The sequence below is a fragment of the Argentina anserina genome, chromosome 2 (genome assembly GCF_933775445.1).
Source record: "Argentina anserina chromosome 2, drPotAnse1.1, whole genome shotgun sequence".
NCBI lineage: Eukaryota > Viridiplantae > Streptophyta > Magnoliopsida > Rosales > Rosaceae > Argentina > Argentina anserina.
The window spans coordinates 15088748-15104485 of record NC_065873.1 but is presented as its reverse complement, the minus strand read 5'-3'; the positions used below and the strand labels follow the sequence as shown (position 1 = coordinate 15104485).

Sequence of the window (15738 nt, the reverse complement as noted above, 5' to 3'; positions counted from 1 at the left end):
ACGAAGTTGTTCCACCCATTGGCGAGTTTTCTGCAAAGAGTAAATAAGGGGAGCTTCTCATCCCCGAGAGCTATCGTTATTTGTTTCTTGCTTACCATAGGTTGCGCAAGAGGGAGCGTGGAAATGTGAAGATAGCTACGTGGATACGGTATTGGTACAAAGGCGAGATGAGATAAAAGAGGCCTGTTACCAAGAGTACCCGAAATAAGAGGGACGCGCCTACTAATACTCATGATCCATCGTGCGTCATTCCGGGGATTCGCCGGCGAGCTCCGGAAGATCTTTTACCATTCGAGGACTTAGGCGTAGAAGAAGCAAGCATAGAATCTGTTTATCTCTCTACCTTTTATGTGTGCTGGCTTTGTTTATTCGTATTCCCGAAGAGTGATCCAGGTCTTATTCGTCCGGGAGTTTTCAAGATTGCTCACAGAATGGCGCGAGGTCAACGCTACTGTCTAGCAGTTCCCGTATTGGCGAATATATACCAGGGTTTAAATGTCATATCCGCGTCGAGTGATCCGTGAAGCTGTCCAACTGTACTCCCTTTTCATTACTTATATGGGTGGTTGGGGGAGTATTTCAGCACTCATTTCTTCTCTCGACATCCAGAAAACTTCAGGCCTTTAATGGTTCATATTTCAGGGGAATTGTCGGCAAAAAATTTTGATGACGAACGGGCCCGTGCCTTGTTTACCGCTTGTGATAATGTTCGAATGGGACGATTTGCCAAAGTTTCAAGTGTGCGCAAACTGATCGTTGACACCCACGGAGCCCTTCCTTCAGATTCCATCTATCTCATTAGCCTTCGCTCCGGATTTGTGTCTCTACGGCAAGATAGTTGGCGAGTAGTCGAACCCTATAACCCTCAGCGATTCAGTCGACAATTCGGATATGTTCAGGGTGTCCCCGGAGATTTCCAAAGAGATAGTCGACCCATACCTTTGACTCAGACATACTCGCTTTGGGATAGCTTGACGAAGCTTGGCACAAAAGGTGAGGCAATTTTGCCTATGAAAAGTGACATCACCAAGTTTATGGTTACTCAAGACTACATCGAATGGTGGTCCAAAGTTCATCACTCTGCATCGAAGAGACCTACGAAGATAACCATTGTAAATTTGCCACAACAAGAGCCTCCAAAAGCTAAAGGAGATAACCGTGCGACAACTCCTCTCCAAATTTTGGTTTCCGCCGAAGCTTTGCCCCCAGTTGATAACTATCAGTTCCACCTCCTCCAGTTTTGGAAGGAATCGGAGATTCAGCAGATTTCCGTCCCAAGTCGAAGGAGAAGGTTGCTACATCCAGAAGGCATAGTAGAAGTAGCAGTAGTGCCCATAGTGACGTGCACTTCAAACGTCGAAAGAGGGGTGACGATGATCTCGGACCTATTTACTTCAATCCTAATGCCGACTTTGATCTTGGCGGTAACTTTCTTGGGGATGTTCCTGGTCCTTCAAAACTCGTGCCTGCGCATGTTGAGGTATTCAATTTGTTATATTTGCTTTTGTGCTCGTCCTTTTTAGCTATGTATCATATTCAACAGTTCACTTATTGCTAACTCGATCCAATTTTGTTCCTCCCAGCTCGAAGATATCGGTTTTTTCGATGAAGTCTGCTCCGGTGACGACGTTCGATTTCCTTTTGAGGAGTGTGCAGTTAACATTTTGCCAAAAAAGGACGTACGCCGAAAGGAGAGTGAACCACAACCAGTTGAACAAAGAGGTGCACGCGAATTTATTCATATATTATTTTCCCATATTTCTTTAATAATTTATGCTTATTTTCACACTCATATACACAGATTTTTCTATGGCGGCGGGAAGTACAAAGCCTTCAGAAAAAGCAATATTTCCTGAAGCTTCTGTGTGCGATGTTGAGGTAGTGGACACAAGTCAATGGCTCCGCGATATCCGCATGTGAGCAGCTGCGGAAGTTTGTGCAAAGATAGAAGGCGTGATAGCGACGTATTCTCTGAAAATGATTATTGAGGGGAGGAATGAGCTTGATATGTTGACGAATGAACTTGGAAAATATGGAGTCGACCCATCAGCAATAAAAAACAAATTGGAGCAGTTGATGACAAGCGCTACCCTATATGACTCGGTAAGGCTTGCATGTGCTCACAAATGTGCCATGAGCGCCCAAAAATTGGTGGAGACAGAATCTGAAATCACGACAGCCCAAGAAATTCGACAAAATAGTTTTGATCAGCGTCAGTCTACACTTGAGAACTTAAAGAAAGAACAACAGAAGCTGGAGCAGACGCTGGACTCGCAAGATGCAGACATTTTTCTTTATGATGCAAGACTTGCTGATCTAAAACAGAAGAAGAGTCAAATCCGAGAGATTCCAGAACTGACTGCAGCAGAGATTGAAGAGGCAAAGAAGTTGCGAGCCAATTTTGAAGAACATCGTAGGAGCTTCAAGGGTTTGACCTGGATATGATAACTGACTTGAATGATCAGAACTTGCACCTTTTTTTCAATCATTTTGTAATCAATCGATTTTGCAATTCAACTTATTGTCGGTGAAATAAGAATTTGATTTATGATTGGCAGACAAAACTCCCTTTTTTATTTTTTATTTTGATGTGACTGAACTTAAGAATGTTATTCTCAAGCTGCCTACGTATCCTTTTAAAGAAGGAATCAAGTCATCACGTAGTTCAAGGGTTTTTTTTTTGTTTTTTTTGTGTGTCTTGCGCAATTTAAGCTCGTGCAGACTTGGAGCATTTTTTTTGTTTTCAAGCATAATACTTCTTCAAGAACTTGCCTTTGATGGGACCGATCCTCAAACCGTCTTCCGCCACAATTTTGTAAGCTCCATTGGTGTAAACTTCTCTGACGACGTAAGGACCATCCCACTTTGGCTTGAATTTGGAGCCAGACTTGTGCGTCATAATGATGGGACTTCGAACAACAAGGACTAAATCATCAACTTGAAATGACCGTGGTCGAACACCTTTGTTGAAGGCGTGTGACATCCGAGCTTGGTAGCATTCCAGGTGTTGTTGTGCGTCAAGCCTCTTCTCGTCCAAAGCTTCTAACTCTTGCATACGCAACTTGACATTTTCTTCATTTCTGAGACCTTCTTGCAAAGCGATTCTCAATGATGGGATTTCTTTCTCTAATGGTAACACGGCTTCGACACCATAGACGAGAGAATAAGGTGTAGCATTTGTGGTTGTCCGATACGTCGTTCTGTAGGCCCAGAGAGCTTCGCCTAATTTCTCATGTCAATCCCTTTGCTTCTTGCTGACAGTTTTCTTCAAAATGTTACATAGCGTTTTATTGAATGCTTCTGCCAATCCATTTGCCGGAGCGTTATACATCGAAGAGAAGTGAAGCCTGAAGTGAAATTTCTTGCTCAAATTTTCTGTTGCGGTATTCGAGAAGTACTTGGCGTTGTCCGTGATGATGCATCGCGGTATACCATAGCGTTGTATGATGCTTCCAGTAATGAAGTCCACAACATTTTCTTTCTTTATTTCTTTCAGCGGTATCGCTTCTGCCCACTTTGAGAAGGAATCTGTAGCTGCCAGAATGTACATATGACCAGCCGATGATTTCGGAGTGATGGGTCCGATTGCATCCATTCCCCAGACATCGAACGGGTGCGAAGCAATTGTCGGATGCAATAGCTCAGGTGGTTGATGAATGAAGTTGGCATGAAACTGACAAGCTTGGCATTTTTGTGCATACTCCATACAATCCTTGACCATGGCAGGCCAATAATACCCTAGTCGTCTTACTTGGAAATGTAACTTTGGCCCTGACTGATGTGCTCCACACACTCCAGAATGAACTTCTTCCATGGCTTTTACCGCTTCATCCTTTCCCAAGCATCGAAGGAGTACTCCGTCAAACGACCTTCGATATAAAGTTTCTTTGTAGTAGAGGAAGCGCGGTGCTCGTCGCTTGATGCTCCACCTTTGCTTCGAATCTTCGGGAAGCTTGTTGTGCTCAAGATAGTCGATAAAAGGATGCCTCCAGTCTTCAACATCAATGATGTGAACTGACACTACATGAGAACTGGCACACTGGAGTGAAGGTTTTGTTGTCACGACCCACCTTTGGCAAATTGGGATGTCCAAAATTTCGTCTCCAGACAATGCCAAGGTCGCCGCCAAGTTTGCCAATGCGTCTGCCATTTGATTTTCTTTCCGTGGCACATGTATGAGTGTAACATTATCAAAGCCCTTCAAGAGTTGTGTGGCGAGTTGGAAATAAGGTACCAAATCTTCTTTCTTGACCTCGTAATTAGTGAGCAGTTGATCAATCACCAACTTCGAGTCTCCATACACTTCGAGACTTTGGATTTCAATTTCTAACGCTGTTTGCAATCCCATGATCAAGGCTTGGTACTCTGCGACATTGTTGGAGCACAATTCCCCAAGAGTGAAAGAATAAGGCAATATCTGTTTTTGTGGAGAGACAAAGATAACTCCAGCCCCTGCTCCGTCTGCCTTGGATGAGCCATCGAAAAACATCTTCCAAGTAGGGAGGACCTCTGCAAGGAAGACTTCCTCATACGGAAATTCATCTGAGATCTCCCAATCCACTGGAATAGGGTGGTCCGCCAAGAAGTCGGCCAACGCCTGTCCTTTCACTGCTTTAGCGGGCACATATACGATGTCGTATTGGTTCAATAGTAACGCCCACTTAGCCATGTGTCCGGTTAGAACTGGTTTAGATAATATGAACTTAACTGGATCGGCTTGCGCCACCAAGTGCATCGTGTAAGCTTGCATGTAATGCCTCAACTTTTGAATGGCGAAGACGAGTGCAAGACACATCTTCTCTATCGGCGGATAATTCAGCTCAGGTCCGGTGAGGGTCCGACTTAAGTAGTACAAGGCTTTCTCTTTTTTGGCTTCATTTTCTTGGGCAAGAAGGGCCCCAAGCGATCTCTCTTGAGCTGCGATGTAAAGGATAAGAGGTTTCCCGGTGATAGGTGCACCCAGCACCGGAGGATTCGCCAGGTATTTCTTTATGCTCTCAAAGGCATTGCGACAAGCTTCATCCCACACAAATGGAACATCTTTCTTCATGAGTCGACTGAATGGTTGGCAGTGGCCCGCCAGGTTCGATATGAACCGTCTGATGAAGGCAAGTCGTCCTTGGAGGCTTTTCAACTCTCGCAAATTTCTTGGCTCTGGCATTTCCTGGATGGCTTTAATTTTGGATTGGTCTACCTCGATGCCTCGGTGCTTCACGATGAATCCAAGAAATTTTCCAGAACTGACGCCGAATGCACATTTCAAAGGATTCATTTTTAACTGGTACTTGCGTAACCTGTCGAACACTCTTCGTAGATTTTGCAGGTGATCACTTCTTTTCTTAGTTTTGACAACCAAATCATCAACATAGCATTCTACATACTTGTGCAGCATGTCACCGAAAATTTTCTGCATAGCGCGTTGGTACGTTGCACCGGCATTTTTTAACCCGAATGACATGACCTTATAGCAATAAATTCCTTTGGGAGTTCGAAATGCAGTGAGTTCCTCATCCTCTAAGGCCATCCTTATCTGGTTGTATCCTGATGATCCGTCCATGAATGACAAAACCTCATGCCCGGTTGTCGCATCCACCATGAGCTTTATGATTGGTAGAGGGAAATCATCTTTTGGACATGCCTCGTTTAAATCACGAAAATCTACACAAACGCGGATTTGTCCGTTCTTCTTCTTGACAGGAACAATGTTTGCGATCCACTTGGGATACTGAACCTCTCTAATGAAGCCTGCGGCAATCAACTTATCAACTTCTGCTTCAATTTGAGGAATAAGTTCTGTTCGAAAGCGTCTTTATGTTTGTTTCGTTGGCCGAGCCTCTGGTTTGACAGCAAGTCGATGAACTGCTACTTTTGGATCTAGGCCGGGCATTTCTTTGTACGTCCAAGCGAATACATCTTTGTACTCAAGCAATAGATCAAGATGTTCTTTTTCTTCTTCAGAACTTAAAGACGCACTCACGAAAATAGGTCTTGGGTCTTCCTCTGTTCCCAAGTTAATCTCCTTAAGTTCGTCCATAGTGGCTTGCCCCTCGTCTTCAAGTTCTGGAGGAGCTTCGTCTACTTCAATTTCAAAATCTTCAGGATCGTCTTCCTCTACGGCATCTGCTTCTGCCACCGTGACATGATAAGAGGTTTGTACAATGTCATCATCACCGTCAGTATCGACGTTGCTATCTCCTTTTTGGCCAGTGAATATGATGGTATGTTGCTTCACTTTGAGTTGATCCGTGGAATCCACTTCCAACACACAATGCCTCTTCATGCGTGACGGGACAAGACTTCGGATTTCTTTGCTCTCCGCTTGACAACAAGTCATTTTCCTCTTGCATATTTGTCGTTCCTTAGGTGCTGGGATACTTTCCAATGCGGGTTTTCGCGGAATGAGGTTTGACTTTTTCTTATCTTTGTCTGAACTTGACATCCTTTTGAATACGGAAGGCCGAGTGGTTGTACTACCGATGCGATTGAAGACTGAACCTCTACTTGCTGTCATGTTCACACAGTCAATAACCGACACCCTTGTGATTGATCCTTCAATGCGTTCAGATGTTGCTCTTCGGGAACCTGGACGAATGCGAGGGGTTGACTGAACCTCTTGACTCTTCTCTTCAACTACGTCGACACTGATATGTTGCACATTGGCTCGCTCCGCCCTCCTCCTTCCTGAAATTCTGATTGGCTTGCTTGAAGTGAAACCGAGACCAGCTTTAGAAGAATCAACTATTGCCCCTTGCTCTCTTAACTTCTTTTGTGACTCATCGAGCTCATGCGCCATCCTTGCTGCAGCCTGGTCGTCATTTTTGCTTGATGAACCAAAGTCGTATCCAGCCTTTTCTAACAGCTTGTATGCGTTAGGATCGAACCCTTCACTTGTTCTTTTCTTGGGCCGCGATCCATATTCCGTCTTACATTGAATCGGTTTGACAAACCCCTCTAGTGGCTGCTTTGTGGGATTTTGGTTGCTCACCTTTATTAATGGCAATGTGGACTCCTCCTTCAACAATTTCACATCATCCTCTTCTAATTTTCTTGGGCACTCTTGTGGCTTTGTCCCCGCAAATGGAAATTCCCCCTCTCTTCGTCTAGACTTCGGAACATAACGAAGGATCGGAAAGGCATTGCTGACTTTTCTTTCTGCAGACGATGTTGCCACTTCAGATGAGACTTTTTGCGACACTTCACCATGAAGCTCAATGTCTTTTGATCTGACATCATTCTCCCTAACTTTAGCACCTTTCCCCGTGGAGAGTACTCCGACCGGAAGGACTTCTTTCATCGACTCCTCATCTGTGTAGAATTTAGAATCCGCAAAGTATAATTCGGCTTCTGTGAAAGGTTTGGTATCTCTAACCACTGTTTTCACACCTCCGCGATAGAACTTGAAGCATTTGTGCAAAGTGGATGGCACGATGCCATTTTCATGTACCCATGGTCGTCCCAACAACAAGTTGTATGATGTCTTGGCATCGATGACATGGAACAAGGTGTTTGATTTTAGCTCTCCAATGTCCATGTCTAGTCTGATCATCCCTATCGCTCTTTGTCCTCCTTGGTTGAAACCTTGGATCATGAGACGACTCCTTGACAACTCATCAACGTTGATGCCGAGTTGAGACATGGTTGACTTGGGCATGATATTTACTGCTGACCCTCCGTCTATGAGCATGCGATTCAACTTCCGCTCTCGCATGTACCCTGTCACAAAAAGAGGCCGATTATGTGGCTTAGAGCCCAATTGGAGGTCATCATCTGTGAAGTGAATGGTATCACAATATGCATCACACACGCCACATTCCTTCATGCTTGTTGAGTGTTTTCCGACGTCGATAAGCAACTCCACAAGTGCGCATCTCGTTGATTTTGGCAATTGCATCAAGTCAGAGAGGCTAAGTTGGAAAGGTAGACTCTCTAATTGTTTCAGCACCTCATTCTTCTTTAACACTTGACTTGCACCTATTTCTCTTGCTTCAGGGTTCTCGTCTTCTTTGGAGCTAACTTCACAACTTGTGGCCATTGAAGTGACATTCGGTTGTTTTGTCGGCAAGTGTTCTTTTGACAAGTTCCGGCAAAAACGTCCTCGTCCGTTCTCCACCCGTCGTGGAGGTGACTTCTTATGGCTTGGTTGGGCAATCGGTGAATTTAACATCATACCTTTGCGAGTTCTTCTTCGGGTGACCAATATCCATCCTTCATCATCGGCATTAGAGGCAACTTGGAGGGTAGGCGTGGAAGCAGGACATTCTTTAACTTCTTTGGTCTTCTTATGTTCACGCGCCTCCTTTATGAAACAAAACGGTGCTTTCATCGGGTGAAAATGAAGTGAAACTGGCTCGAACGACCCGAATGTTACGGTAGTGTAATTGACTTCAGCAATGTCGTCAACGTCCAACTCAATAGGGTGACTAACGAGCCTATGATATTTGCAATACTTCGGATCATTGACTCGATGCATTTCTTCTGGACGTTTGCACTCTGGAAGCTCTATTATCTTGTTTTCGAGCAGATCCTCTAACATGCCCGCCACATCAGAGTCTGGGAACGGGTACGTCTTTCGCTCCATCTCTTTTAACGTGCGTTTACTCCTATCGTAGGTTCGAGGAGGTTCCACCTTATTAAACTCTTTCTTATCCCGCGTAGAGATCTTAACTGGTGCAGTATTGATGACCATTGATTCTTTGGAAGGCTTCTTCACAACCTTGTCAAATCTGCTTCCGAAGACTTTGTCTTTTCGTTGGTCGACCAGGGTTTCATTCTTTCCCTTATGGCTTGCCAAGCTTAGCTCCATGTCATGGGCTCGAGTAGCCAACTCTTCGAAAGAACGAGGCTTGATTCCTTGCAAGATGTATAACAAATCAAAGTGCATGCCTTGGATGCACATTTCAACGGCTAACACCTCTGACAGTCGATCCTTGCAATCAAGGTTAAGTGAGCGCCATCTATTGATGTAGCCGATCGCGGGTTCATCCTTCCGTTGCTTCGTGTTAGTTAGCTCCATCATGCTCACCGTTCGCCTTGTACTATAGAATCGATTAAGGAACTCGCGCTCCATTTGGTCCCAACTGTCAACATACTCCGGCTCTAAGTCTGTATACCACTCGAAGGCATTTCCCTTCAACGAGCGAACGAACTGCTTGACAAGGTGATCGCCTTCTGTCCCGGCGTTACTGCAAGTCTCCACGAAGTGGGCAACATGTTGCTTTGGGTTTCCTTTACCTTCAAATTGTTGGAAATTTGGTGGCTGATACCCCCGCGGCATCCTTAAGCTGTCCATCCTCTTCGTGTAAGGTTTAGAGTAAGTGATTGAGTCACGAGAAAGACCTCCATATTGAGCCCGAATTGAGTTGGTGATGATGTCTTGCAATTGCTGGAGTGATAAGGAACCAAGCGAGTCGCCATCGTTCTTGGATGTTTCTCCCTTTTCATTTACTTTGCTCCTGCCAAGTGACCCCTTGGTGGAGTTCTCATCATTTTGATCTTCCAACTTGCTATAGAGCTCAGCGATTTGCACATCCTTTTCTTCAACCATTCGGGTGAGTTTTTTAACCATCTCCAACAGATTGGAGAGTTGCTCCTCGACTGTGGATGCCCCCGTCACCAAGACCTGCGCATTGTCAGAAGAGGATTCATGTGTCATGGAATGAAATTTATCACCATCTTCTTTGGGACTTCCATGGTATGATGCCGTACTTGATTCGTCATCAGAGAAAACGTCTTCTAGGATAGGGCCATCTTCTTTGGGACTTCTATGGTATGATGCCGTGCTTGATTTGTCATCAAAGAAAACGTCTTCTGAGATGGGGCCATCACCATGAACGGGTAGAAGAAATTGCTCACTTGGCTCCTTCTCCTTTGACACTTGCTTCTTCCCGCTTTGAGAGGCATGCTCTATTGCTCCCAAGCTCTCCAAGGTGATGACTGGTTGACGAGGCTTACTAGCAAGTGCCATGAACGTCGTGGGTTGAGCTCTAGCCACACTCCGGGTGACAAGGGCAATCGGTTCACTCTTTGATTTGGAGGATGTTTGCTTGGACTTCTTGATCAGCTCGGCCTCTCTGCTTAACCTCGCGGTTGTGGACTTGGATTTCTTCGTTTGAACGACTTGGTTGTTCTTGGAAGCCATCGCACAAACGGATTTGATTTCTTCGGAGAAGGAGATGAGAGGCCAAAAAGGTCCCACTGGGCGTGCCAATTTGTAGAATGAGAATCTGAAAACCAAACAAGAATGCAGACACGTATACAAATAAATGTAATTTATTGAATATCAAGCGCGGGGTTACAATCTTTGGTGAACTCCTCTGATTCTATCTCCGTATGTGATTTGGCTCAAGGGTGACATGCACTTGATCTTGAGGATTTGAGTTTGATTTGGATTTGATTTGATGAAGAACGAGCGATTTGGCCGCTTGATGATTCTTCGTGGACTTGAGTTTGGATTGGATTTGGATTTGATGAAGAACGAGCGATTTGGCCGCTTGATGATTCTTCGTGGACTTGAGGTTGGATTTGGATTTGATGAAGAACGAGCGATTTAGCCGCTTGATGATTCTTCGTGGACTTGAGGTTTGATTTGGATTTGATGAAGAACGAGCGATTTGACCGCTTGATGATTCTTCGTGGATTTGAGGTTGGATTTGGATTTGATGAAGAACGAGCGATTTGGCCGCTTGATGATTCTTCGTGGATTTGATTATCTTCGTGGACTTGAGAGATTTCGGGATTTGTCGAGAGTGATTCTTGCTCAAGTGATTTCTCTCCTTCTTCTCCAAGTCTAAAAAATCCTCCTCTTCTCATGTTAAAGGAGTGTATTTATAGTGTCAAGGTTTCTATTTTGTAGAATATTTTAATGACACTAAAATAATAAATTCCTTAATTGTATAATTAAATCAATATGTATTTTCCGATTAATTTAAAATTAGTTATTCTCATAACTAAATTAAACAGAAAATAATTGACTTAATTATTGTTGTTAAAGAATGTATTAATTTAATCAAATGTCCGATTACCATTTCGAATCGTCAATGACATTCAATTTTCGAAATCCCGTAGCTTTGATTACGATCATCCGTTTATGTGCTGACACGAGTTTTATTCGGATCCGCACTAACTTTGTTGACTTTTGGTCACGTGTGCAATTTTGTCAGGCTCTTGGTCGATTTAATTATTTAACGAAGATAATTTACTTCATTAAATTTCATGTGTCTACAATTCGAATAGATTGTTGATCAAAAATCTGGTGATGAGAAACCCGTTACAATCTCTGTTGATGATGGGATTCGAAACACAACATTGGCCCGGCGGACCTAGCAAAGCTGAAGCCTATGTTTAAGAAAGATGGTACCACCACTGCAGCACTGCTGGTATCTTTCTGACCGAGCATGCATGATTAAATCAAGTTAAGTAATATATAGGATTATCTCTGTAATATCCGTTTTAATATTGTCATTGGGTGTATTGCTTTCAGGTAATTCTAGTCAAGTTAGTGATGGTGCTGGAGCTGTTCTCTTGATGAAGAGAAGTATTTCCGACCAAAAAGGATTGCCAATTCTTGGTGTATTCGGGTATGCTGCTTTATTATGCCATGCTTCTAATGCACAGGAGCTGATTGATTTATTGGGAAGGAGGGGGCTTTGTTGTGTAAGTTTGTTTTTCTGCATGCATACTCTGAACTCTAAAGTGTAAGTGTATTACTTGGTCTGCAATATCTTTTTCTTTTTTTAATAGGGCAAGCTGTCCCTAATTTATTGAAATCAAACTAACAAAAGAGGGAGACAAAATAACCTAACCTTCTATGTCTGATAAATTTCACAAAAAGGATAAACAAAAACTCAATCCAGCATGTGTACACTCACCCATGCAAAACCATAGATATAAAAAATTTCTAGCAAATAGCAAACTCATGCAGTATCCAATTACTTCTTACATCTACACTTTATGAGCATATACTAATTATTATCTGAAGAATCTGTCACTACTTGTATCTTTTCCATAAGAGTATTCGATGCAGCATTTTCTCTGATAAAATCAGCATAGCAGAGAGTTTATCACTTATATTTCAGAGTCTATGCACGTAGCAGAACCTGCTTTTCTCCATTAAAAATCTTACCATCACCATGTTTTCTTATTTACATGGGATTTCTGCTGCCTCTAATTTCCTGGAATTACAATTCAGTAAAGATGCTGATATTTTCACATTTAGGGTGATGTTATCTACTTTGAAGTTTTAACTGGTTTTATACTTGTTCTTGCTTTGAATATTTTCATCAGATTAATATCAATAGGGTGCCAGTGTCACAGCTTTTCTCTTGCATTATTACTAGTTGATAGAGAACGAAAGGCATATTTGTTTACCAACAAAACATTCGTTTAATTCATGTAGAGGTAAAAATGACTAAGTAGAGTAATTTCAAGGTGTAGGGCGTTGTAAAAATTCATGTCACCTGTGGTTTATCCATGGCACACACACGTGCCGTAATTTGCTTTCTTCTTCTTCTTCTTCTAAACGGCTCGTAATAACTAGAAAAACTACCTCGACCCTCGTGTCGTTTGTCTAATCTGAGACGCAAAGCGTCTGCAGCAGTTCCGGGTCCAGATCTCCCCTATTTCCAGAGCAATGGAGACCCTCGACCATCTCCCGCCGGCCCTACTCGCCACAATCCTCACCAAGCTCGACGTCTCCTCCATCTGCTCCGTCGCTTCCACCTGCACCGTCTTCAACGCCTGCGCCCACCACTGCCTCTCCTTCCTCCCCTCCTTCCACCTCCTCGTACGCTTTCTTCATTTCTTCTTTCCAGTTTCGCCCTTCTCGAATTGACCCTTTTCGTTTTGTTGGGTTCAGGAAACAGCTCACACTATGGAATTGCTGAGGCCGCTGTTGCCGCCAAACCCATGGATGAAGACGATGAAGGTGAACTGCGGCCGCCTCGACGATTCGGCAATTGAGATTCTGCTGCAGCCTTCTCTGGAGGAGCTTTCTCTGCTCAATTGCGCGGATTTTAGCGGCAAATTGCTGTCGGAGATCGGAGCGCGGTGCAGGGATTTAAGGTTGGTGTTTTTTTTTTGTTTAATTCTGGTTATGTTGTTGTGGGTTGTGATTGTGAAAGGTGAAAAGGTGAAGAGTTTTTTGTTGTTATTGGTTTTTTTGGGGTATTATTCAGGTCTCTGTGCTTGGGATCTGTGGCTGAGAAAAGAGGGCGAGCTATTCATATTTCTGATTTGGAGGAGTTGCTCAGTGGTTGCCCTCATTTAGAAGTAAGGATTAATTGAATCATAATAATCCATTTAAGAAAAATGTTGAGTAACAGAGGTTTACATAAAATATGGTTGATTTTCGTAACCCTCTCTTTGTTTAGCCTCGCATTGTGATTCGAAATTGGTTATATTTTGATAGTTCTTAAATGAAAGGTGAAGTTTCTTCTAAACTTGGCAATTATGCTGAACTATGCAAAGAATATGGTTGTGGTGAATTTTATAATCTTTCTATTCAACTTCACTGAGAAGTGGGAACATAACCTATTAAGAAAAATGTTGAGTAGCAGAGGTTACTTAAAAACTGGTTGTGCTTGGTTGATCTTGGTGACCTATTTAGTTTAGCCTGGCATTGTGGTTATATTATAATGGTTCCTTATTTCGAATAGGTTTTTCTGAAATGAAAGGCAAAGTTTTAATCTTTCTATTCAAATTCATTAAGAATATAACTATCTTTTGCATATACAAATTGTTACTTAAATTGTCTTGAGCAGTTGGTTTTTATAAGAACTAATGGGGTTATCAAAATGGTTGAGTTTATTAATGTGGTTTGGTTCCTCCATAGTCATCTAGATACATTAGTGTGTGGTCTACAATCTGGCATGCATCTTTAACGGAATAGCATTACATGCTTTATTCATGTTTTTTCTTTTACAATGTCTCAATATCGTATGTGTATGGTATCTCATGATCTGTTGATGTCTTTCATCTAATGTGTGTCTGGATTATCTTATTAGGCTTTGGTCTTGATGTTTGATGTCTCCTTTTCAACACGTCCTGACTCTGCTCGAGTATGGGCTTTGGCCTCAGAGAAACTCACTTCTCTTGAGATCGGCTACATTTCATCTGTAATGGTTACTGAACTACTTAGCCCAAATTTCGAGTTCCCACAGTCAACAAATCGTATTCGGCCTTCCATATTGCCCAGCATTCATAAATTGTGCCTTTCTGTTGACTACATCACTGATACAATGGTTGGTACCATATCTAAAGGTCTCACCTCCTTGACCCATTTGGATCTTCGAGATGCACCCCTCATTGAACCAACAGTTACATTCGATCTCACCAATTTTGGCCTTCAACTGATAAATCAGCATGGAAAGTTGAAGCATCTATCATTGGTTCGGAGCCAGGAGTTTCTCTTCACCTATTTCAAACGAGTCAATGATCTTGGGCTCCTTTTATTGGCAGATAAGTGTGCAAACTTGGAAAGCATATTTCTTGGTGGCTTCTGTCGTGTTACAGACACAGGTTTCAAAACAATCTTGCATTCTTGCTCCACGCTTTACAAGCTTAGGGTGTCTCATGGGACTCAGTTAACCGATCTGGTTTTTCATGACATCTCAGCAACTTCCCTGTCTTTAACACACGTTAGCTTGAGACGGTGTACTCTTTTAACCAATCATGCAATCACTAATCTGACTCTTAACAAGGATCTAAAAGTTCTTGATTTGAGAGATTGCAGAAACCTTGGGGATGAAGCCCTCCGAGCCATAGGCAATCTTCGTAAGTTGAAGACTTTATTATTGGATGGCTCTGATATCAGTGATCTGGGATTGTCATATTTAAGACCAGGGGTTATAAGTTCACTAATTACATTGTCTGTTAGAGGTTGCAAGAAATTGACTGATAAATGCATCTCTAATCTATTCGATGGCTCCTCTAAATTGGCATTGCAAGAGTTGGACCTATCAAATCTTCCGAATCTCTCTGACAATGGAGTTTTATTACTCGCAAGAAGTAGGATTTCGTTATTGGAACTACGAATGCGACAATGCCCACTCATTGGTGACACTTCAGTAGTGGTATTAGCTTCAATGCTGGTAGACGAGGAAAGATGGCATGGTAACAGCTTGCGGTTGTTGGATCTGTTTAACTGTGGTGGCATTACCCAACTTTCATTCCGGTGGCTGAAGAAACCATATTTTCCAAGGCTAAAGTGGTTGGGAGTTACAGGTTCTGTAAATAGAGATATAGTAGATGCTTTAGCTCGTAGTAGACCGTTCTTGCATGTGTCATGCCATGGTGAGGAGCTGGGAGCTGAGCAGTGGGATACTGGGGACGACTTCTATATGCACGACTATGATGAGATGGACGAGCTGGAGCAGTGGCTTCAAGAAGGTGAGTATGAGAGTGGTGATGAAGAGATGGTGGAGGCAGAGAACCTTGCAGAAGCAAGGGATTAGTTTGCTACAGAAAATGAGATTTCTGCACGCACAACCATGATGAGATGGATGTGTTACAACAGTGGAAATGGAGATGGTGGATGCATGATACATGGGTACTCCATAAAATCAATGTAAAATTTAAAACTTTTGTATGATGCTAAATGATTGTGATTGTTTATTTGGTTTTGTATAAATGTAACTGTAATTAGTGACTACTACTACATGCATATCTGTAATAAAGTAGAGCAAGGTGTCCTGAAAACTTGTACTAAACTCCATCTGTTATTTGGGCAAGTAATTCATGTGA

At 42.8% G+C, this 15738-nt stretch overlaps 1 protein-coding gene across 1 annotated transcript; it reads left to right on the top strand.

Annotated features, from left to right (window-relative positions):
- Nucleotides 1-12571: 12571 nt before the first annotated feature.
- Nucleotides 12572-15738, top strand: LOC126782673 (F-box/LRR-repeat protein 10). Its single transcript, XM_050507969.1, has 4 exons — nt 12572-12781; nt 12854-13059; nt 13173-13266; nt 14001-15738. The coding sequence occupies exons 1-4, from the start codon at nt 12629-12631 to the stop codon at nt 15447-15449; spliced, it is 1902 nt and encodes a 633-aa protein (XP_050363926.1). The 5' UTR covers nt 12572-12628; the 3' UTR covers nt 15450-15738.